The sequence below is a fragment of the Nelumbo nucifera genome, chromosome 1 (assembly GCF_055504915.1).
Source record: "Nelumbo nucifera cultivar China Antique chromosome 1, China Antique-T2T, whole genome shotgun sequence".
Taxonomy (NCBI): Eukaryota; Viridiplantae; Streptophyta; class Magnoliopsida; order Proteales; family Nelumbonaceae; genus Nelumbo; species Nelumbo nucifera.
In genome coordinates, this window is record NC_142649.1 from 156310484 (window position 1) to 156334453 (window position 23970).

General features: G+C 38.3%; 1 protein-coding gene across 9 annotated transcripts in view; it reads left to right on the plus strand.

The window, feature by feature from the left end:
• ATRX (P-loop containing nucleoside triphosphate hydrolases superfamily protein) overlaps window positions 1-23970 on the plus strand; it is a 110164-nt gene that overhangs the window by 68324 nt on the left and 17870 nt on the right. For all 9 annotated transcript variants that reach the window (XM_088894850.1, XM_088894851.1, XM_010266557.3 and 6 more), the window contains 8 exons: window positions 3528-3694; window positions 4049-4190; window positions 13946-14095; window positions 14182-14237; window positions 14372-14675; window positions 14790-14925; window positions 18014-18075; window positions 18471-18697. In XM_088894850.1, coding sequence (XP_088750976.1) covers window positions 3528-3694; window positions 4049-4190; window positions 13946-14095; window positions 14182-14237; window positions 14372-14675; window positions 14790-14925; window positions 18014-18075; window positions 18471-18697 — 1244 coding nt within the window. The remainder of the gene's footprint in view (window positions 1-3527; window positions 3695-4048; window positions 4191-13945; window positions 14096-14181; window positions 14238-14371; window positions 14676-14789; window positions 14926-18013; window positions 18076-18470; window positions 18698-23970) is intronic.

The window sequence follows — 23970 nt, forward strand, 5'->3', positions numbered from 1 at the left end:
GATAGGATGGGTGGTAAAAACTAGAGTCTATTAGAATGAGGGGGAGGAGCAGGAATGGAAGACCTTGATGGAGAGGATCCCTCCTCGAGATTGGAAGTAACTATGGAGGGCTCAACACAAGACTCAACTGGAGCTGACAAAGGAAGGGTTGAAGAAAACTATTCAAGAGACTCTCCCCCTTAGAAGGATGACTATAAAAAGGAACTAATTTTACAAAGGTGACATCCATGAAAACAAACTGGGTGCGACTAATGTGAAGATACACTTGGTTTCAAGCTTATGTCTCTTGGAATTGAGAATTTGGACATAGCAAGTGTAACCAAAGAGATGCACAAGAATGGAGAAAACCTCAGCACCAAGAAAGAGGACACCAAAAGGAGACTTTAACCCCAAGACATGGGAAGGCATATGGTTAATAAGATAAGTGGCTTTTAAAATTGCATCACCCCAAAATTTGATAGGAACATGGGTAGCAAAAAGAATACTCCTTGCAACTTCTGCAATATGTCTATTTTTCCTCTTTTCTACTCTATTTTGTTGTGGAGTACGAGCACAAGAACTCTGATGAACAACCCCAAAATTTTCAAGGTAGGAGGTAAGATCCTTCTCAAAACATTCCTTAGCATTGTCTGATTGAAATATTTTGACGTGGGTATCAAACTGAGTAAACAATACCACCCATACAAGGTAAATGGTAAGGCCACCTACACATCCGAGTAAACAATATTAAAAGGAATAGTCGATCTTTTATTACTTGAAGGATAAGTGTTCTTACAATGCTTTGAGAACTCACAAGACTCAGAATGTAGACTCGATAGGCTTATACCTTTAAATAGTTGGAGTCAATTGACTCAATGAAGAGAAAGACAAATGATCCAAACAACTATGACATAACATAATACGACTAGTGTATTGTGAAATAAAAATAGTTCTCTGAGGTTGTACTTGACTTTACTCGGCCATGTCTAACAGATATATCCCATTCACCTCATGGCCACTCCTAATTACCTTCTGAGATTTCATGTTTTGAAAAACACAATATGAAGGCTAAAAGGTCATACTGCAATTTAGGGATTTAGTCAAATTGCTAATTGAAAGTAAATTAGTATTAAGTTTAGTTACATGAAAGAACAAATTATTAGGTTAGAGCATGTGAGGTCTTGATGTCTCCATTTCCTATGATAGAAGCAAGAGAGCCATCGAAAAGGGATATCTTGTTCTAGCTAGAAAAGAGTTTATAAGGTTAACGCTGGTCATATGGTCAGAGGCATTAGAATCATTTATGCAAAGGTATTTTGTGAGTACCTGAAATAGTAACATAATTTGTAGTGGCATGAATACCTGAGTGTGAATAGGTAGAGGAACTGTCTTTTAATGAAGTAAATGCTATAGCAGTAGACTCTAGATGATTGATTATTCGATCATACTTCTCATACTCAACCCTAGCGGCTGCAAGTTGCTCTCCCGCTGACTTCTCATCACTTTGCCTCTGTTCATTTTGTGAGTTGGTGTCTACATTTGCATTTCCACCTTTTTCATTCTCAATTATTTTTCCACTGTTTCCATTCTTGGGCCTGGCAGGAATGAGCTCTGGGTGCAGCTTCCAATAGGTGTCTTTAATATGTTTAGGCTTCTTTCTTGTTGTACTCACAGACAACATCTTTCTTCCTAGTGTTAACCTTTGGTTTCATCCCAACATTAGCATAATGATCAACTTGCGGCTCTACAAACTGAACTTGTCTTGTGCTCTCCTCACTACTCACCATAGTATAAGCCTGATACAATGCAACCTCAATCTTTGCCAAAACATTCTGCCTCACAATATCATATTTCGGGTTGAGTCCAATGAGGAACTCAAAGACCCGATTTCTCTCCACCAACTTCCTATGTGTTTCTGCATTCTTATTACACCCCCAAACAACAATTTCCATCAAACCAATTTCTTGCCAAAGAGATTTCAGCATGGAGAAGTAGATGGCTAAGGGCTTCTCCCCCTATCTTAAATTATTCGCATCATTCTTCAATTTGTAGGTCCAAGCAACATCCAACTTTTGGGAATAAGTCTCCGTGACTATCCCACACTTCCTTGTTTCCATCCATAGGTAGTGGTGACTAATATGTGGCTGCATAGAGTTCACTAACCAACCCACTACTATGTATTTTTCTACATCCACCTTTCATAGCTAGGGTCATCCTCTGCCGGTTTCTTCTTGCTCACGGTAATGTAACCCCATTTTCCTCTACTACACACATGTATTTTAGACCAAGCTAAATAATTGGTTCATACAACTTTATAGTGGTCGTTGCCCCTAACAGAGTCTCCATTGGCCCCCCATGTCCAAGCCTGGAATCTGTGGGATATTTGGCTTCTCCTTTAGTCTGCTCCACTGAGTGAATCGATGCAAACGAATATCAAATTAGGGCTTTTACTAAACTAGATTTGCTATTCCAAGCAAAGAACTGCTCTTCAACCACCCAAAACTAGGGTTTTCTTCTCAAGTGAGGCACCTTTTTCCTCAAAATTTTATGTTTGGCCCCAGCTGACTGTTTTTCACAGGTGGTGAAAGCCTCTTTATGCCAGCTTGAGGTTCTCATCACAGGTAGCTGAAACGGAGGCAATAGCCTTTCAGTCTAAGGAGCTAGCAGGTATGACTGCCCAGCAGCTGAGCCTACCCTTAACCCTCCAATCTCTCCATCCAAGTAACATCCCCACCCATATGCTAGTCCTAGTTTAGTTGTTTAGTTGCAGGTGCTGATCATCAATCTGTTGCTCCTTCCCTGTCAACCCTGGACAGAAGGAGCTGAGAGGCTCAGGAACCAAAGCTGGCAGGGGAGAGAAGTGCATACTGGTTGTTTTTTAGGGGAGGAAGGTAGCATTTTAAACCCTAGATCAATTAGAGAGCTTAAAAAACTTTGCCGTGGGATGAAAGGAAAGGAAGATTTGGTGACTAATTACTTGAACACTCAAAATATTTTCAAATGACTCGTCTTGTTTAGTTTAGCAGTGTTAAGATGTTTTTCTTGGTATTTTTTTTTCTTTTGGCCTTTGGTTGTTTTTGGTGTATTGTTGAAGGGGGGTGGGTTTAATCTTGGAGGTGAAGTTATCCCTTTTCCACTCGTCTGACTGCTGGCCACCTTCCTTTGTTTTCTCTTTTTATTTTTATAATATTTTCATTTTATTATAAGAAAAGTCACTTAACGAACATCAAGTGATATTTTTTCTCTGATCTTATGTCCTATGTCTAATTTTTTTAGTGGATACTGTAAATATTTTATCTTTTTTACCTTATCTGCATGTTATATACTTATCTAGTATAGTCTGTACAAAACTTTCTACTCATTTGTTATTGGTGGACACATGGTGATTGTATAATGTTTTGTATATATTCAATGCTCTCAGGATAAGAAATTACAGTAGTATTTTTTACTCTATTTTGGAGTTCAAATGGTCATTTTCTTTTCATGGTTTGCATTTTTTTTGGTTTTGATTTATTAAGTTTATTATGATTCTCAAATTGCATGTGCAGGTCATAGCTTTTCTGTACACTGCTATGAGAGCTGTTGATTTAGGGTTTAAAACTGCACTTATTGTTACACCTGTAAATGTGTTGCACAATTGGCGACAAGAATTTGTAAAGTGGAGACCTGTGGAGTTAAAGCCACTTCGTGTCTTTATGCTGGAAGACGTTTCAAGGTTGGAATACTTTTCAATGCATTATAGCTTATGGTATTCTTTCCTCATGATCCCTTCCCATTTGGAGCAAGGTGTTGATTTTTGTGGGATGTGGTCCTTTTTGACGTGGGAACTAATAGATAAAGAGAATCATTTTATGATGCATCATAGTTTTATCCAAGAGACTCTCATGGGTCTGCGCAATGTGGATGGATTGTGCTCTTGTTCTTTTATTTATTATTGGTGGAAGGATTGGAGTTAAACCATTTTATCACTGCATTCTGTGTTATATACAAGTAATTCTAATTTATTTTCATATCTATCTACTTTGTATGAAATAGAGCTGCTCACATCACATGGTCCTCTGGTTTACAGGGATAGAAGGTTGGATTTGCTCACAAAGTGGAGAACCAAGGGTGGTGTTTTCTTGATTGGCTACACTGCTTTTAGAAACTTGTCCCTTGGAAAGCATGTGAAGGACAGGCATGTGGCTAGAGAAATTTGTTATGCCCTACAGGTGCATGTTTTGCATTATCAAAGTTTTCCTTAGAAGACTGATATTCTATATTATTATTTTTAAGTGGCTCGTAATTAACAATGTATTTTTTGCATTACAAATTTTGTATGTATGGAAGAAGACAACCATGAACAAGAAGTGGAAAAAAATAGAGTTGGTCTTGAACTCATGATTGGTACCCTAGCTTCTCCTCTTAGTGTCCTCAACTTGTTGTGTTTGGGTTGAATCCATACATATCCACACCCAGACTACCAAATGTATTGTTTGTAGGTGTTATCGGTTTCAGGTTTGTGTTTGACATAGGTGGCTCCAAACCATTCCAGGCCTGAACCTGCCAAATGATTGGAACTGATCAGGTATGTAAAAGTCTTATAATAAGACAACCAACTTTATTGCACACATTCAGTCAGTGGAATATAAAAAACTGGAGGGATTTAAAGAACATGAGGAACATCCAAAACTAATTGTTGGAGGAGATGCTTTACATTCAATGGAGGTTTGTCAAAATTATGTTCCAGGAGTTTCTGTTTACTAATGAAATGGAAATTGACCTTGTATGAGACTGTGAGAAGGATTATGTTATATGGGAGAAAGATATTCTAGTAGCAACATGTTAAAAAAATGAGTTTGGTAAAAATGTGAATGTTGAGATGGATGGGTGGGAAAACTAAAAAGGACATGGTCAGTACTAATAGAGAAAAATAGAAGAAATAAGAAGAGAGGAGAGAAGAGAGAAGGGAGAAGAGTAGAGAAAGTGTTTGGAGAGTGAATCAGTTCTGGCAGTGCCAGAATACATTATTATATATAGGGCAACACTTAAAAGATGAAAAATGGCTCTTGTGCCCTTTCGACACTTACAGTACATAAAACAAATAAAAAGCTAAGTTATTTAAGCAGAAAAAATATGAAATAAACTAAACAAATAAAAAACTAAGCTATTTCAGCACTCCCCCTCAAGTTGAAATATAGATGTCAATCATGCCCAACTTGTCACACAAACCAATGAGCCGCATGTGATGAAGACCCTTGGTGAAAATGTCTGCAAGCCCTTCTGAACTAACATAGTCATTGCATACTTCTCCACTCGCAAGTTTTTCCCTAATAAAATGCTTGTCCACTTCAATATGTTTTGTCCTATAATGGAGGACTAGGTTGGCGGCAATGTTGATAGCAGCTTTATTGTCACAATAGGGTGACATAGGACTGTTAACTACAAAGCCCAACTCACCTCTAATAGGTTCTTTATCCACATGAGTTTAGCAACTCCATGAGACAGCTCTGTATTCAGCTTCAACATTGGACCTAGCCGTCACACTTTGTTTATTACTTCTCTAGGGAATTAAGTTTCCTCCCACAAAGACTCACTAGTAGACTATCATTGGCTGTTTCTACCCAATCAGCATCTGTATATACTTCAACATTCAAATGCCCATGCTTTTGGAATAACAAACCAGCACTTGGGAACTTCTTGAGGTTTCTAAGGATCCTTTTTGTAGCTTCAAAGTGGGAAGTCTTAGGATTATACATGAATTGACTCAGGACACCCACTGCATATGCAATGTCAGGTTTGGTCATAGACAATATAATTGTCTCCTTACATGTCTCTAGAACTTCTTCACACCTTTCATAGCCTCCCGCTGATTATCACCAAGTTGATGATTAGGTTCTGCGGGTTAATCAATTGGCTTCGCTCCTAACTTGCCTGTGTCCTCTAATAGATCTAGTACTTATTTCCTTTGAGAAATAAAGATGCCCTTTTGAGAGCAAGCAACTTCAATCCCAAAGAAATAACGTAAGGGGCCTAGATCTTTCACTTTGAACTGAGTGGATAAGAATTTCTTCAACATTTGTATTTCAGTGTTCCAATCTCCTGTGACCACTATGTCATCAACATACACGACTAGAGTTGCAATTTTCCCTTCGCCTTTCTTCACATATAGAGTATGATTTGACTAACATTGTTTGAACCCCATTTATTGTACAACTAAGGCCTGAGGTAACTGTTTCAACCCATATAATGATTTTTTTCAACTTGTACACCTTTTTGCTCACTATCTTTGGCACAAAAATCTGGAGGCTGAGTCATGTACACCTCTTCCTCTAGCTTACCTTTTAATAATGCATTTTTAGTGTCCAATTGGTGACGTTCCCAGTCAAGATTAGTTGCAAGTGAAAGGAGGATTCTAATAGTGTTCATCTTGGCTACTAGAGCAAAGGTTTCTGCATAGTCTACTCCATACACTTTAACACTTGTGTAAATCCTTTTGCCACCAATTTGACTTTGTACCTTTTTACCATACCATCATCCCTATGCTTCACTGTGAACGCCCACTTGCATCCCACCATAGTTTTCAAGGCACCAAGGTGAACCTAGGTGATAGGGGAGTGCTTAGTCACCTGGTTGCCTAGGTGGGCACCTAGGTGTCACTTAATATCTAAAACATAAATAAAATAAAAATGGGATGAACCCCAATTTTTGTTGTTGAAATAGAAATACAAAAGGGTAAAGTCCCTATCTTTCTTCCCGAAAAAGAAACAAACCCGTATTTTTTGTTCTAGAAGAAGAAGAAGAGAGGAGGGGGATGAGGAAAGAAGAAGGGGCGGAGCCCCTGTTTTTGTTCCAAAAAAAAAAAAAGAAAAAGAAGGGTGGAACCCCTATTTTTTGTTCTAGCAGCATTGCAACAACAGGAGTAGAAGGGGCAAAGCCCCTGTTTTTGTTCCAAAAAAAAGAAAAAGAAGGGGTGGAACCCCTACTCCTACAACAACGGGAGCAGAAGAGGAGGAGAGGAGAGGAGGAGGAGGAGAAAAAAAGAAGGGGCAGAGCCCCTGTTTTTGTTCCAAAACAAGAAAATCTATTATAAAAAGAACTCGTCTGATAGAACTCATCTTTGAATATTTTATCTATTATAAACCTTAAAAAGATGAGAAATTAATAAAAAAATTTTTATAATATGAAAGAAATAGAAATAATGATTCGGTGCATCATGTCTATATTTATATTATAAAGTATAAAAAAATATTAAATATGAAAAAATTACAATTGTTATAGAAACATCATATGGCGTTGGGCGAGGCAAGACCCAAAAAGCGCATAGGCGTCGCCTTGACAACTATGCATCCCATTGTTTTTTTTTTTTTTCCTTCAGGAAGATCCACTAATTCCCAAGTGCCATTTTTGTGCAAGGCATTAATTTCTTTCATTGCATATGCCGATTCGAGTATGGATAAATCTTCTGCCACATTCTTAGGAGTAGAAATGCAGTCAATGGAGGAAAGAAACACACGATACAAAGTGAGAGATAGGATGATTAGTAGTACAAGATCTAACACCCTTTCTATTAGCAATAGGAACATCAAGATAATCGATGACAGAGGATCAATATCAAGATGATTAGGCATATCAATGGGAACAAGTGTACCTAGATGATGAGGATCTACCTCTGGAGAGTCTGATGATGTTGGCTACATAGTGTCAGGTTCCATGGCTCTTGAACTTTATTGGCTCTTGTGGCGACGAAGGAAGACATTGAATGGAGGAAGATCAAGAAGAGGAGGTAATTGAACTTGGGTGTGTTTCTCTTCAACCTTACTCTCCTCTAAGGAGAAACCGAGAAAAAAAAAGGTTTACTCTCAAAGAAGGATACATCCATGGAGACATAGTACTTGTGTGAAGCAGGATCATAGTATCGGTAGCCCATTTGAGATAAAGGGTAACCGAGAAAAGCACAAGGGATGTGGGGCCTAATATTCTAGCAATTGAGATGGTATACGTTGATGCTATATGCAGTACATATAACGACATCCATCTTGAAGTGTTTCAGAACATGCATATGTCGTAATAATCACGAGCAACTTCAAGAAGATGGCGATTTTTTCTCTCATCAACACTTTTGTTGAGGTGTCTTAGCACAAGAGCTCCAATGAAGAGATCCAAACAAAACATATAACTCTGTGAGATCACTATGAAAATACTCCTTTGCGTTGTTCGATTGGAAATATGAATATCAGTTTGGAATTGAGTAAAAATCATGCGTTTAAAATCTTTCACAATCATTGGCACTTCATCTCTAGATTGCATAGGGTAAATCCAAGTATATCTAGAGTAGTCATCAATTAAAGTAATGAAATACATATACCTAGTCTCAGAAGGTAGAGTAATAGGGCCCCAAGCATCAGAATAGACAATGTGAAAAGGAAATTCAGATCTTTTATTTCTTAAAGGAAAATAACTTCTACAATGTTTACTCAATTGACATGTTAGACACTGTAACTCATTAACCGACAAAGACTTGAGTAACTTTGGAAACATAAGCTTTAATGACTCAAAAGAAAGATGACCAAGGCAACTATGCCATAAATAAGTGTGACTCTCACTAGACGAACTCAAAGACTTTGTAGCCACAAGACTGGCTTTGCTCTCCATCATGTAGAGACTATCCACCATGCTTCCTCTACCAAGTGTCCTCCCCGAGATCAAATCTTGAAATACACAAGAAGAAGGAAAGAAGGTTACTGAATAATTCAAAGAGTGAGCAATATTGCTAATGGAAAGTAAATTGATAGGTGATTTTGGAACATGCAACACATTAGAGAGGGTAAGACCGAAAGGAAGGGAGATGGTTTCTTGACTGGCTATGGTGTTGATTGACCCATCGACCAGTCTCACTTTATTTCTCCTAGAGAGGAGGTTATATGCCTGAAATAACTTTGACTTACTAGTCATGGGATTTGAAGCTCCAGAGTCAATTATCCAAGGGAATCAAATGTATGAGATTACACATGGAAGGTAGTGGCAGAGTTACTTGATGTAGATGCAAAGGAGATAGAAGGAGTAGGGCCATAATCCATTTGGCGAAGTGCCCTACCACCTAATTCCAAATGATCATGAAAAGAGTTGATAATCTCTTCCTTGGGATTAGAACCAGGGTATCGTTCTTGAGGTACCATATGACTAGTCTCTTTAGATGTCACATTTGCTGAATTTCTTTTGATTCTACTGAGTTGGCTTCTTACTTTGATCAAATGCTGATTTCTTACTTAATTCTTGAGCCCACTTAGGCTTCCCATGGAGGTCCCAACATGCGTCTCTAGTGTGCTTGGATTTCTGACAATGAGTGCACCAAAGTTTGTCTTTGTCATCCATCCTCTTTTGTACATCACCCTTCTTAAAATAGCTTTTTCCATTTGCACTAGTACCTCCCTGGACTGTCAATGCAACTAGCTCCCCCTCTATACAATTCATCACACTTTTTCTACTCTCTTCAAACTAAACTAAGGCATAAACCTCCTAGACTGAAGGTAAGTCCTTACTTCCCAAGATTTGTACCCTAATAGACTCATACATAGGGTTTTGCCCCAAAAGAAAAGCAAATATTTGCTGTTGGGAGACAAGTAGCTTGTAGGCCTTTGCATCTTCATCACATTTCCAATTCACACTTTGATAATGGTTTAGTTCTTTCCAGATTGATGTCAAATCTGAGTAATACACTGAGAGACTTCTCTACCCCTACTTGCAAGGGGAGGATTTAGCTTGAAGTTGGTATATCTTTGCATAGTGCCTCTGCTTCAAATAGGTAGATTTTGCTTGTTCTCATATTTCACAAGCTGTTTCATCCCACATGAATGTCTTCCTTACTAGTGGCAGCACGGAAACCAAGAGCCATGACATCACTATACTATTTTTTTGGTTCCACCTGTCATGTTCAGCACTTCCAGTCTTTGGTTCCTTCACTTTGCCATTAATATACCCTATTTTTCCCCTAGTAGTAATGTAGAGTTCAATTCCCCTAGACCATTTGAGGCAATTTAGTCCATCAAAGGGAATTACAGCCATGGGGAAACTCATATCCAGCTCCCCACTCATTACGTTTTGACCTCCAGAAACTCCAGAAGTTGCAGAATTCTTAGAGGACATAGTTCAGTTCACTATTCAGCCTCAACACACACCCTAAGATCCCTCCTGACACCAAAAAACAGTCCTAGAAGCACGCTAGAGATGCAGCCGACATTCACACTCCAGCCTGGACATAGTCTGAACACAGACCAGCACTAATTCTTCAAAAAAAAAAGAATTTTTTTAGGTTGATTTCAGTGCTGTACAGGTTTAACAGTCACGGTCCATCATTCTTCCAGATCATCTAAAAACACACCAGCTACCAGGAGAGATAATAAAACAGTGTTGTCACACCAAAAAAAGGGTAAAAACAGGTCATCATCCGTGACCTACAGGTTTTTCATTCTCAGGTACAGGATCACATGATCCACAGAAAAGAGGTTTGAACCTCAAAACCATTCTGACAGCATTCGGCAGTCTTGATTCATATGGTTTTTTTCATGGTACAGTTGTAGGTTGTCTTTTCTGATCTCAGTTTGGAGAAACAGTAAGATGAAGAAGAGAGGAGAGAGAGAAGAGATAAGGGAGAAGAGAGGAGAAAGTGTTTGGAGAGTGAATCAGTTCTGGTGGCGCCAGAATATATTATATATAGGGTGAAAGATGAGAAAATAACTCTTATGCCCCTGCACATAAAACAAATAAAAAACTAAGTTATTTAAGCAGAACAAATGGGAAATAAACTAAACAGAAGAACCAGAATAAACTAAGCTATTTCAACAGACAGAAATGAACTTATTTGATGGAACCTAATAGTAGCTCCAATAGTTGATAAAAATGATGGGAAGTGCACTAAGATGGTTTGGTCATGTGCAGAGAAGACCTTCTATAGAACTTGTAAGAAGAAGTGCTCTGTTACAAGCTGAATGGGCCAGAAGTGCTCATAAATGAATAATGGATACTGTACTGAACAAATAGGATTGATGGAACAGGATTTGTGTAATGGGTCCTATTATAGTTGGAACAGGATTTGTGTAGAAGCATTTGCTTGGCTGGTAGCGTTAGATAGCATATTAACTACTAATTGTCTGAAGTTATTGTTTTTTATGCAATTCAAATGAGGAGACAGTTTGTCACTTGTTCATCTCCTGCAAGGTGGCCATCTTCATCTGGAAGTTCTACACTTTCTTATTTGATATTAGGGTCTTTCAGCCATCTTCATTGGCAGAAATCTTCTCTTCTTGGCCAAGGTTCAGAAGATTCTTCTCTTCTTGGCCAAGATTCAGAGGAAGCAAGAAGGCTAGAATCATCTGGAGCTGCATTCCCTTGGCAGTGTGCTGGACAATATGGAATGAAAGGAATAAAAGGCTGTTTGAGAATAAGTCGAAGACCCTTGAGGTGATAGTAGATTTGGTTGGAATGTTTGTAACTGACTGGTTTTGGGTCTTCCAGAATTTGCACAAGTTAACAGAATAGATCTGATGGATAGTTTTTGGGATGTCCTTGAACTTCAAGCAATTTGAATCTTTTTCAAGTGGATTAGTTCTATTGGCATGCCATCCTGACACCCATTTAGATTGTAATGCTTTTTTTTTTAATGAAATTTTAGCATTAAAAATTTGAATCTTTCTACTGGCATCAAAATTTGACCAAGGCATGAAATTTTAGCACAATCAGATTTAGGCCTCAGTAGATTGACAATCAAGTAAATCAAGTAAGACGACTGATTATAAAGCTAAATCTAGAAGCACTCCATATTACTTCTCGTTTGTTCCTTTTACAGCCATTTGGAAGGTTCTGTTTTCTTTTTCTTTTGTGTTGTTTACATATTGTTTAGTCATTGTTATGACTAATTCTGTTGAGTAGAATGCTTATCAAGGCTGATCAAAACAACTTGTTTAGAGAGTGGAGGATTGGAAGTCGTGAGGTGCTAGTTACTCATCTGTGAGGGAGGCAATCATGAAAATCCTGGAAATTTGAAAGAGCTTATTAACTCCTTTGGATCCATCTCTAAATTGAAAGTGAACCAGGCAAAGAGTTGTATAGCAGACATCTATGTGGAGGATGAAGGTTTGAGTAGGCAATGGCCTATGGAGTATCTAGGACTACCCCTAGGAGGGAATTTGAGATCAGTAAGTGTTTTGGAAACCGGTGGTCAAGAGATTCACTAGAAAGCTGGCCCTTTGGAAGAGGAACTGCATTTCGATGGGTCGGAGGCTAACTCTGATTTGAACAAGTTTAGCCAATCTCCCAATTTACTTCTTGTCCATCTTTAGAATTCCATCTAGGATAGCAGGTCAGCTGGAAAAGCTTATGAGGGATTTTCTGTGGGAGCCTGGGGATGAGAAGAGGCGCCATCTAGTGAAGTGGGAACAGACTATTAAAGCAAAGTGGAAGGGAGGACTAGGTATAGGGAATCTGATTCTTAGGAATACGTCTTTACTAGGGAAGTGGCTCTAGAGGTTTCCATTGGAAAGAAATCCGAACAGTATACCCAACCTTTATTAATTTTGTCAGATATTATGTGGATTGTGGGTCAAGGATTCTTTTTTGGGAAGACATTTTGTTGGTTGATGTTCCTCTTAGTTCCCTTTTCCGCAGCCTTTATTTAATGTTTGACCACAAGTATAACCTATTTCGAGATTTGTCACCTTCTCTGGGTGTGAGTTGGAATTTTGGTTTCAGAAGGGGGCTGAGAGATAGTGATTGTGAGACCCTTACTCAGATGTTGGATAAACTCTAGTGTGCTTTCTTGTTTTCTTACTTGTGCCTTTTTTTTTTAATTCACTTTTACAACCATTAGAGGTGGGAGAAAAGTTCCCAATGAAAGAAATTTGGAGTAAGTCCATGCCACCCAGAGTTCAAGCACAATTCTGGGAGGTTTCTTTGGAAAGGTCAACACCTGTGACATGCTTCAAAAAAGGAGGCTGAATAGATGTCTTTCCCTACATGTGTGCTTTCTTTGTTTTGTATATGGTGAATCCTTATGCCATTACTATTCTCTTGTCCCTTTGCCTTGTTTATTTGGGAATCTTTTTGTTCTCTTTTTGGTTGCAGGTGGATAACTCCCTAGGGTGTAGTGAGGGAACAATGCAGAAGGCAGTTAGAGCTGCTGTAATGTGGACCATTTAGGAGGAGAGGAATGAAAGAATATTTAATGAGAAGCTCAGGTCAAAGGAGGAGTTGGTGGAATGTGGTCCATCGGATAAAAACTCTTTGACATCTTCCAATGTTTTACAGTGACTGATATAATAAGGGCTTGGAATGAGGTGGCACACTCTTCGAAACAAAAGGAAAGAGAGATGATGAATAGAAGCCACCAGCAAGGGATAAGATAAAGTTAAATTTTGATGGGAGCTCTATAGGAAACCTAGGGATGGCAGGCATTGGTGGTTTGTTTAGAGACTCTTCTAGTAAGATGCTGGCTATGTACTCAGGACCTATTGGAGAAAGAGACTCATTAAAGGCTGAACTAATGGCACTGTTACAAGGCATAAACTTGCTAAGCAATCGAATTTTAGAAATCTGGAAGTTGAAGGAGATTCAAAAGTGGCTATTTCTCGGATCACTTCTAGTTACAATGGATACCCAATCTGTTGTTACTTTTACCGCCCATTAATAAAATTAATCTCTTTTGGGCTCTACTGTAAATTAGTTATATGGACATTGTTTCTTTATATATTTTCGGGTGAATGGATACCCAATCTGTTGTTACTTTTACCACCCATTAATAAAATTAATTTCTTTTGCTGATAAAAAAAGTGCTGATAATTAAATTTTCCTCTTTTCCTTGGATATTACCATATATGTGTTTGCTTTCTCTTTCTCTTTTTTTTTTTTTTTTTTTAATTTTCATCCTTGAAAGCATTTTTTCTCATGTATAATGTTTAGTATACTTTGTTGAAAGTTTGATTTACTTTAACAGGATGGACCTGATATACTTGTTTGTGATGAGGCCCATATGATCAAGAATACTAGAGCTGATATTACCCAAGCGTTGAAGCAAGTGAAGTGCCAGAGGAGGATTGCATTAACAGGATCACCTCTACAAAATAATTTAATGGAATATTATTGTGTAAGGACATTCTATACTTGTACCAAAATTTTGAATTGATATACAAGTTTCTTATATTGTTTTCACCTCTATTTTGTATGTGGCAGATGGTTGATTTTGTAAGAGAAGGATTTCTTGGTAGCAGCCCTGAGTTTAGGAACCGGTAAGACTTTGGTTGGCGCTTTGGTGACCCTTTTCCTATTCTCCTATCTTCAGTTCCCTGCTTTTCATGTTGGATGACATTTTACAGATTCTTGAATGGTTTGTTTCCTTTTGATCATGTAATTCGATGTGCAGGTTCCAGAATCCAATAGAGAATGGTCAACATACTAATTCTACCACTGATGATGTTAAGATTATGAACCAGAGGTCACATATTCTTTATGAACAGTTAAAAGGATTTGTCCAACGGATGGACATGAATGTGGTAAAGAAGGACTTACCCCCTAAAACTGTGTTTGTAATTGCTGTGAAGCTGTCACCGTTACAGAGGAAGTTATATAAAAGATTTCTAGATGTGCATGGGTTCACAAATGACAAGGTTTCTAGTGAAAAAATAAGGACAAGATGTTTTTTTACTGGGTATCAGGCACTGGCTCAGGTAAGATCCTTTTAAAATTTTGAAGTTGTTTTTACTGTAATAGTTTTAACAGCCTGGCTAATCTTCTTTCTTTACTATTTGATAACTAATGAAAATATGCACTTTTACTGTTAGATATGGAACCATCCTGGGCTTTTACAGATGACAAAAGAACAGAAAGACTACTTAAGGCGTGAAGATGCTGTTGAGAATTTTCTTGTTGATGACAGCTCCAGTGATGATAACATTGACCGTGAAATGCAAGTTGGAGGTATCTACTTGTAGCTTGTTTTTGTTTATTGAATGCATGAAAATCTATGCCAGTGCAGTTTATTGCACTGTTTCATGAGATAGGTTAGGTTCAACTGTTACTGGATCCTTTTTTTTTGGGGGGGGGATGTCTATTGTAGTTTATAATAGTGCTTTCATGTAGAGTTTTTTATTTTTTATGACCTAATGTGAGATTGTTGGTCATTCCATTATTGGCCACTTCAATCATTTATGATGCACACTCTATGTGAAGTATAATATATTGAAATATAAAAAGGGTAAATTTCTGGAACCTCCCCTCAAGTTTTGGACTGTTGCTGAAACATCCCCTGAAGTTTGGTAATTGCAATCACCTCTCCTGAACTTTCTAACATAGCTGCTAGTAGACCCCCTCTCTTAGAATCCTCTAAAAAGAGGCATGAAAATGTCCAAAAGACCCATGCAATTAATATTGATGCTGGTTTGTACAGAAAAAGAAAAAACAATACAAACTTTAGAAACAACAAAAAAAGAGAATTTACAGTTGCAGCTTTACCTTTGAGTGATTGACATGAAGAGCAAATTTGAAAAATAAATCAATTTCAGAAAAAGAGATTGGAAGTGTTTGGGGTAGGACTCATATGAAGAGAAAATTTGGAAAACGAACATTTTGGTCAAAAGTAATTGCATGGGTATTTTGGACATTTTCATGCCTCTTTTTAGGGGAATATAACAAAGGGGGTCTACTTCAGCTATGTCAGAAAGTTCAGGGGAGGTTATTGCAATTACCAAACTTTAGGGGAGGCTTCAGCAATCATTTGATTGCATTGTGAAAAGTGATGTTGACCCTGTTGGGGAAGCTAGAAAAATTTTTGCCACATCTCTTGTCACTCCTTGATTAATTCATATGCACCTTTGTCCTCAATGTATGTTCTAGTATTTAACCAAACTAACGTTAACATGTATGAATGATGCTATTCTTTATCCTTCATGCATTTTATGGTAATTTCCATTTACATCAGAAATGACATCACAAATATATGTTTGTGTAGTTTCTTCAAACACAAAATGGGAAATGTAAACAAGCAGTATACAGATGCAATGATCTGCTGTATTATTATACTGATACTAAGCCCCCATATATTAGATGGTAGACTTTAGTTGATAAAGGTATACATCGTGTTTTGCCGATGCTTGGCAAGATTAATATGCTTTTGGTAAATTGTGGCTTGTTGGGGGCAAAGAAAAAGCTTCAAACTGATACATTTGCTCATTTAGAGTGCTTTTGAAAAAAAAAAAAAAAGAATGTATAGACAAGTGAACCGCTGTGAAAATTTAATGTACGGACAGCGACAGGTTGCATAATAAACTCTTCTATTAAATCATTTAATACCTAACTACTTTTACTTATGATGCTTAAACATGATGAGTGAAATAGTAATTAATCGTCATTGTTTTGACAAGTGAATGTAGTTACCACTTACCACTTAAAAAATAAAAAAAAAGGAAATATTATTTGCTGTCAACTTAGGCAAGTGAATTGTTGGAAGAAATGTGCTTTTAGAGAGGGAAGTGTAGAAGGGTAGCTTCCGTAATCTTTGCCAGGACTTGCTGTTCTGGGATGTACATATGCATTTAAATTTAAGGTGTAGTAGCATGGATTTGGAGAATTTCCAAAAAGATGGTGCTAAAATTATGTTATTGAGTCTTATGACTCTTATCCTTGACTTGATTTCACATTTAGTTCACATCTAGTTCTTGTCCTTGTAGAAGTTCTTCAATTTTTGCACGGGTGTCTATGCAGGTCGAGAAGAGGTGAAATGGAAATTCAGCTTAGTCAAATGCAAGTAATTGTGCTTGATTAAAAAAGATGGTGCTAAAACCTTCCATTTCTAATTGAATTGAATATGCATCTACCCCTATTCAATCTGTAATACCCGTTTCAATTCGATTTAAATATATTTGCTCATATAAACTTAAAATTGATATTGTATCTATCAGTAAAGTTGGTTTAAGTGCTTCATTTTTACTAGATAAGTTAAGTTTATACAAGTCATTTTTAGTTCTTTTTATTAATAATATATAATATTTTTAGCATTTCTAGTTTAATTTATTAATACTATTAAATATCCAATTGCAACCTGAATTTGATTTGAATCTGATGGATAAGTTCCAATTCGAATTCAAACATAAATGAATCAAATTTGGATCTGTCTATATTCGACTTGATTCGATCTGATTGCAGCCATAAGGAGGAGGTTATTGTAGCATTACCATAAATTCAAAGTCAGTTGTTATAATTAATATTATGAGAGCAAAGGTAATTCAGTAGGTTCTGGAGCAACTGAAGTGTCAATAAAAGATTGGCCTTCTGTTTTTGAAAATCCAACAAGCATCTCAAACTTGAATCGAAGGTCTTGAGCTTTTCGACCTAAGAACTTAAAAGGTGTGTATCCCCCCTTCTCCAATGTAATTCTGATTTTTTTCCTAGAATTTAAATGATGTGAAGACCTGTCTTTGTAATGAATTTGGGGAAACTTTAGAAGGGAGGTGATTTCTTTATAAGTAGAAAGTGTGCCTTTCTTTTATTTATTTTTTCTATTTTGATTATTAATTTCATCTTAGCATTGAAGGCCCCAATAGGTATAGGGGTGGTAAGTTTTGGTCCTTTTTATAAAGGTAGTGAATAGTGACATGAATGGTAACTCATAAATATAGTTTTCCACAAAAAAGAAACTGAAAAGAAAAAGGTTTTCTCTATTGGTCCTTTTTTCTTGGGTTGTTCTTTGTGCCTTTATTGTCTCAATCTCTATGCTTTCTTTATGTTTGCTGTATATTTTCCAATCTCTATGGTTTTGGCTTGATTAGGATTTTCCTTTTGTCAATAATAAAATTGTAAGTTACAATTTGTAACTAGAAATAGCACTTTATGCAAAAAGTTCAAGAATGTGAAAAGACTCCCTTTCAGATGAAACTACTGGGAATGAAGTGTTCATCCTTTTCATGCATTCATGATGCTCGTATAGGATATACTTTTTTTTTCTTTTTTTGTGGTTGGATAATCAGTGAGGTAATAATCTTTTTTTTTTTTTTTTTCATGTTTTGAACAGAGAAGCAGAGGATCAAGACTGACTGTGCACCTCGAAAAAGTGATAATGGTTTTATTCATGAGGTTTGAGCAACTTATTATGTCTTGTTTTTTTTTGGTATATAACTTGTTATGCATAGGTCCATGCTGATATTTATGTGCTATTGCTATTAACTCTTCATATATGGTTGAATCTGCAGTGATTACTTGATTAATCATGCATGGTTCCATGCATATATTGATGAGTTAGTCCTGTTAACTATTCCTAGTTCATTGCTACTCCATTGATAATGTGATTTATGTGAAGTACTATTTAATGTATCTTGTTTATTTATTAATTTGACATTTTAAAATAGGTCTTAAAGTAAATGTTGATTGTGCTGTTAACTACCCTGCTCTTTTACATTGTTTGTTTTAATATATAGGTCGGTAATTTGTTAATTATACTGAACATACTTACTATTGTGTTATCTTCCCAGGATTGGTGGAAGAACCTTCTTCATGAGAAGAACTACAGAGAGGTTGATTACAGCGGAAAAATGGTTCTTCTACTTGATATTTTATCAATGAGTTCTGCAGAAGGTGATAAGGCATTGGTTTTTAGCCAGAGCTTGACAACTCTAGACCTCATTGAGCGCTACCTGTCAAAATTACCACGGAATGGCAGAGAAGGAAAATACTGGAAACAAGGAAAAGACTGGTATAGGTGTGTATTTTATTGTCTAGTCAATTGTTAAGAGTAACATGTGGATGGTTGGTTTTGTGTCTGTCTGGTCTGGTTTCTCAGTAAGTTGCTATAAGATGCATGTTCAGAAGATCAGAGTTCAGCAATGAACTTGAAAACCTAGGACTCCTACACCAAAAGTCAAGGCAATCGGATGGAATTTTTAACTATCTGAATTTCTCTTATAACTTGAGTATATACTTGACTTCATGCGAATTTCTTTCAACTTTTAATATGTTAAAAGCAAAAGATGGTTCTACAGTATAATTGAATGTTTCAATATCTGGAGATGATTGGAGGAACTTGTACAATGGGAATTGCTTGCCTTTCTGGTTCCCTGATATGAACCAAATGCTCCCCCTTTAAAATTCATTGATTTGGTTAGTTCTTATAATCAAATGATTATTCTTTGTATTTATTATTTTTAACATTATTTTATTTGTGTTAAAGTTAGTAGGATAAATAATTTTAGAGTTGATCAATAAAGGAATACATTGTTCTCTTCATATATTTTGCTAGAGTTATTTATGAAACTGTGCTAAGATTATTTCTGAACTTCTCGGCCCTAGACAAAATAAGTAGAGCTTGGAACTACCAATCTCAGCAGCTCACTATCCAGTCCTGTTCTTGAGACATGTAGTTGGGTGCAAGGTTCAATTTATTGATATGTATTGTTGGATTGAAGTCTTTGTATGTATGAGTATTCGGCTGATAAGAATTCTTATTAGCCTATACTTAAGTTTAAGTTGTCCTGTACTGGGCCTTTGTTAATGGGCCTAATCCTGTTTAATGTTTTAAGTTGTCTGGGTGTCCCATCACTAATTAGGGGCATTCTAGTAACTTCCTGTATCATTGTACTACACCATAATATAAATAATAGTACTGTCGACTGAGCAGAGCAGTTCGACATTCCAGCATCTCTTCTTCTTCTTCTTCTCTTTTCTGCTACTTCGGCTACAGTAATTTAGCTTTCATGGTATCAGAGCATTAGCTTCTTCCTGGTTTCAGCCGGCACACACTCTCTTCTCTTGCTGTCTTTTCATCTTCTCTCTTCCTTTTCTGAGTTGCTGTAGTGAAGACCTAGGGGTGTAAGAGAGTAAAGCAAGTTCGAACCTAGGGTTTCTGTTGGTTGTAGGACTCAAGGGAAGTAAGACCCAGAAGTAGATGTCCTACTAGGTTATTTCCAGCAAATAGTAGCTATTTGGCTACTAAGAGAGGTCTGTGTAGGACAGACCTAGTTGATGACTGATTTCAGCAGTCCTAGCACTAGCCGAAAGGGGCTTAGCTACTTGTACAGTTGCAGCTTCGGTGCTCCAGCAAGACTCGCACAGACTTAGCTTCTTCTACAGAGCCCACTGTTCACTTGCTACTGTTGCAGCCTCGAACTGTTCACTCGCTACTGTACCCGAACTGTTGCAGTTTTTGGTTCAGCCCAAGTGAAGTCTATCTAGTGTTCTACCAGCACTGTGAACACTTCTACCAGCATAGCAATGTGGCAAACAGCTCCAAGTTCAGGGTGGTTATCAGTCCGAAACCCCTCACCACTGCTGTGAGATTACCTAGGGAGCTGCCAGCTCCAGATTGTTCAGCACTGTGAACCCTAGTTGAGGACTGATGTCAGCAGTCCTAGTATTGGCCGCAAGGAAGGGCACTCTCTTTACAATTGCAGTACTCAAAGTTCAAGTGGAGTCTGCATAGCACAATAGTTGAGAACCCTTAGCTTCAGGTCGGTTACCAGCCCAGAACTCCTTGCTTGCTGTTGTAACTGAACTGTTTCAGAACTGTGACAGTCTCGGCAAGTCTGAAACTGTGTCGAGTATTGTCAGAACCTGCTGTGATCATTTCAGCTAATCAGATCTGCTCCAGAACTGGTTCAGAACCTTCAGAACTGCTTCGGCTAGTCTTAATCAGTGTCACCTACACAGTGGCTGCAGTCAAGATGTCTTCAATACCCAGAGATGTTTCTTCTAGAGATAACAGGCCTGCGGCAAGTGGGAATTTTGTCGCCAGCAACAATGATGACAACTCACAAAATACACCAACAGTGTCTTCTTCTCCTATGGGACAGGTTGCTAATTCCTCTAGAACTGGTACATTGGGCTTCACTGCTAGTGAGGTTGAGGTGCTTAGCAGGGCATTAGCCCGTCTAAGAAATAATTCTTTTGCTTCTACATCTCTTGCTAGATCAGGTACAGCCTCTACCTTCAGTGCCACTGGCTCTATTGACTCTACTTCTTGGGTTATTGATTCCGGTGCTACTGACCATATGACACATATGTCTTCCCTATTTTCTTCATATCATTTGTTGTTTAGTCAGGATAAGATGAGAGTTGTTGACGGGTCTTTCTCCACTATCTCTGGAAAGGGAATTGTTGACCTAAGCAAGGACCTCTCTCTTAAATCAGTTTTACATGTTCTCAGTCTTACCTCAAATCTCTTGTCTGTTTCAAAACTTACCAAAAATTTGAACTGTAGTATAACCTTTTTTCCTACTCATTGTGTCTTCCAGGACAGATTGACAAGGAGAACGATTGGGTGCGGTCATGAGTATGGAGGCCTCTACTACCTTGATGCAGACATCGGCTCAGCCTTACAAGCATCTGCTACTAGTAATCCGGAAAGTGTGGAGTCAATAGCTAAGCTGCATCTTTGGCATGCTAGGCTAGGTCATGTGTCTTTCTCCTCATTAGAAATGTTGTTTCCCGAATTGTTTAAGGGCATTCCAAGTCAGAGTCTAACCTGTGAAGTATGTCAAATGTCAAAACAATGTAGAACTGTGTATCCAATTTCCAGCAATGAAATTTGTGCTCATTTTGATTTGGTTCATTTTGATGTCTGGGGCCCTTCACCCATTGTTTCCTTTGATGGTTTCCGGTACTTTATCAATTTTATTGACCACTACTCTCGTTGTACATGGATCTACCTGTTAAAAGGACGGGATGAAGTACCACGGATAACCATGGCATTTTGCAAGATGATTGAAACACAGTTTAATAAGAAGATTAAGCAATTCAGGTCAGACAATGCTGCTGAATACTTTGAAAAATCCTTGAGCTTATTCATGGAAGATGCTGGCATACTACATCAGTCATCCTGTGCTTATACTCCTCGGTAGAATGGGGTTGCTGAGCGCAAGAATAGACATCTATTGGAGACAGCTTGAGCCTTACTATTCCAACACAAAGTCCCCAAGCAATATTGGTCTCAAGCTGTACTTTCTGCATCATATCTGATAAACCGGATGCCATCTAAGGTGTTGGGTATGAAAACCCCTTTCTCTGTTTTGTGCCCCACTCTTCCAGACTTTCCCCTTCCTCCTCGGGTCTTTGGCTGTATATGTTTCATACATGTGAAGGATCCAAAGAAGACTAAGCTGGATCCTAAGGCTACAAAGGGAATATTCTTGGGGTACTCTCCTACACAAAAGGGTTACAAGTATTATGACCCTGTCTCCAAGAGAAAGTATGTCACCAGAGATGTGGTGATCTTTGAGTCTCAACCCTATTTTCAGTCTTCTCAGAATCCTCTTCAGGGGGAGACTAGTGGGATGGAAGAGGATTTTCATTCTCCCTCCTTTTTTGTTCCCCTATCTGCCTTGGGTCTTCCATCCTCTCCTCCTACTCCTTGTTGTGACATTTCGGGTCAACCCAGTGAGGCTCCCATTGTGCCGGTTACCTCTCCTGATGCTGCAGATGTTCTTGAAGGCTCCAGTAGGCAACAAAAAGAGATATTTACATACAACAGAAGAAAAAGGGGTCCTCAACCTCATGACAGCAACCAGTTGGACTCGGATCAATCTGTCTCTACAATCCAAGGTAATTTCAACTCTCATACTTCTGATTTGGATCTTCCTATTGCTCTCTGTAAGCCTATCCGCTCTTGCACCACCCGGCACCCCATTGCTGATTTTGTTTCTTACTCACATTTATCTCCTGCCTATCACTTCTTTGTGTCTGCTCTTTCCTCTGTGCGTGTTCCTTCTAGGTACTCAGAGGCTGTGTCTGATCCAAGGTGGAAAGAAGCTATGAATGAAGAGATGAAAGCCCTAATGAAAGCAAGAACTTGGGAATTAGTGGATCTTCCAGAGGGGAAGACCACTGTTGGGTGCAAGTGGGTGTTCACTGTAAAGCACAGGGAGGACGGGTCCATTGAAAGGTACAAGGCCAGACTTGTGGCAAAGGGGTTTACTCAGAAAGAAGGGATTGACTACAAAGAAACCTTTGCCCCGGTAGCAAAGCTCAACACAATTCGGGTTCTATTGTCACTAGCAGCAAATTTTTCATGGGAACTTCATCAGTTGGATGTGAAGAATGCCTTCTTAAATGGTGACCTTCATGAAGAGGTATTTATGGAACCTCCACCAGGCTATGACTTTAGTAGAAAGGTGTGCAAACTGAGGAAAGCATTATATGGGTTGAAGCAATCTCCACGTGCATGGTTTGAGAGGCTCTGTGGGGCCATGAAGAAAGTGGGGTATACTCAGAGTGGTGTAGACCATACCTTGTTCATAAGGAGACAGGATAGCAAACTTACTGCACTCATTGTTTATGTGGATGATATGGTAATTACCGGGAATGAAGTTGCCAGGTCAAGATAGGGATTGAAGTTGAGATCAAAGACTTGGGTCATTTGAGATATTTTCTTGGGATTGAAGTTGCCAGGTCAAGATAGGGAATCTACATATGTCAGCGGAAGTATGTTCTTGACCTCCTAGAGGAAACAAGCATGATGGGGTGCAGGCTAGCAGATACTCCAATGGAACAGAACCATGGCCTGCAGGAATCAGTAGGGGAGGACTACTGTGATAAAGAGAGATACCAAAAATTGGTAGGGAAGCTGATATACTTATCCCTCACTCGGCCAGATATTGCTTATGCTGTGCATGTTGTCAGTCAATTTATGCACTCTCCAAAGATTCCTCATATGAAAGCAGTTCAAAGGATTCTCAAGTACTTGAAGACTTGCCCAGGGAAGGGAATTCTCTTCAGGAAAAACAATATAATTGAAATTGAAGCCTACACTGATGCAGATTGGGCTGGGTCTGTTGGAGACAGGAAGTCAACCTCGGGTTACTATACATTTGTGGGAGGAAACCTGGTCACATGGCGCAGTAAGAAGCAGAATGTAGTGGCTAGATCAAGTGCAGAAGCAGAGTATCGAGCTATGGCCCACGGGGTTGCTGAACTCTTATGGCTCAGAACTCTTCTTAATGAACTTGGCATTAAGGCTGGAGGTCCTCTCAGGCTGTATTGTGA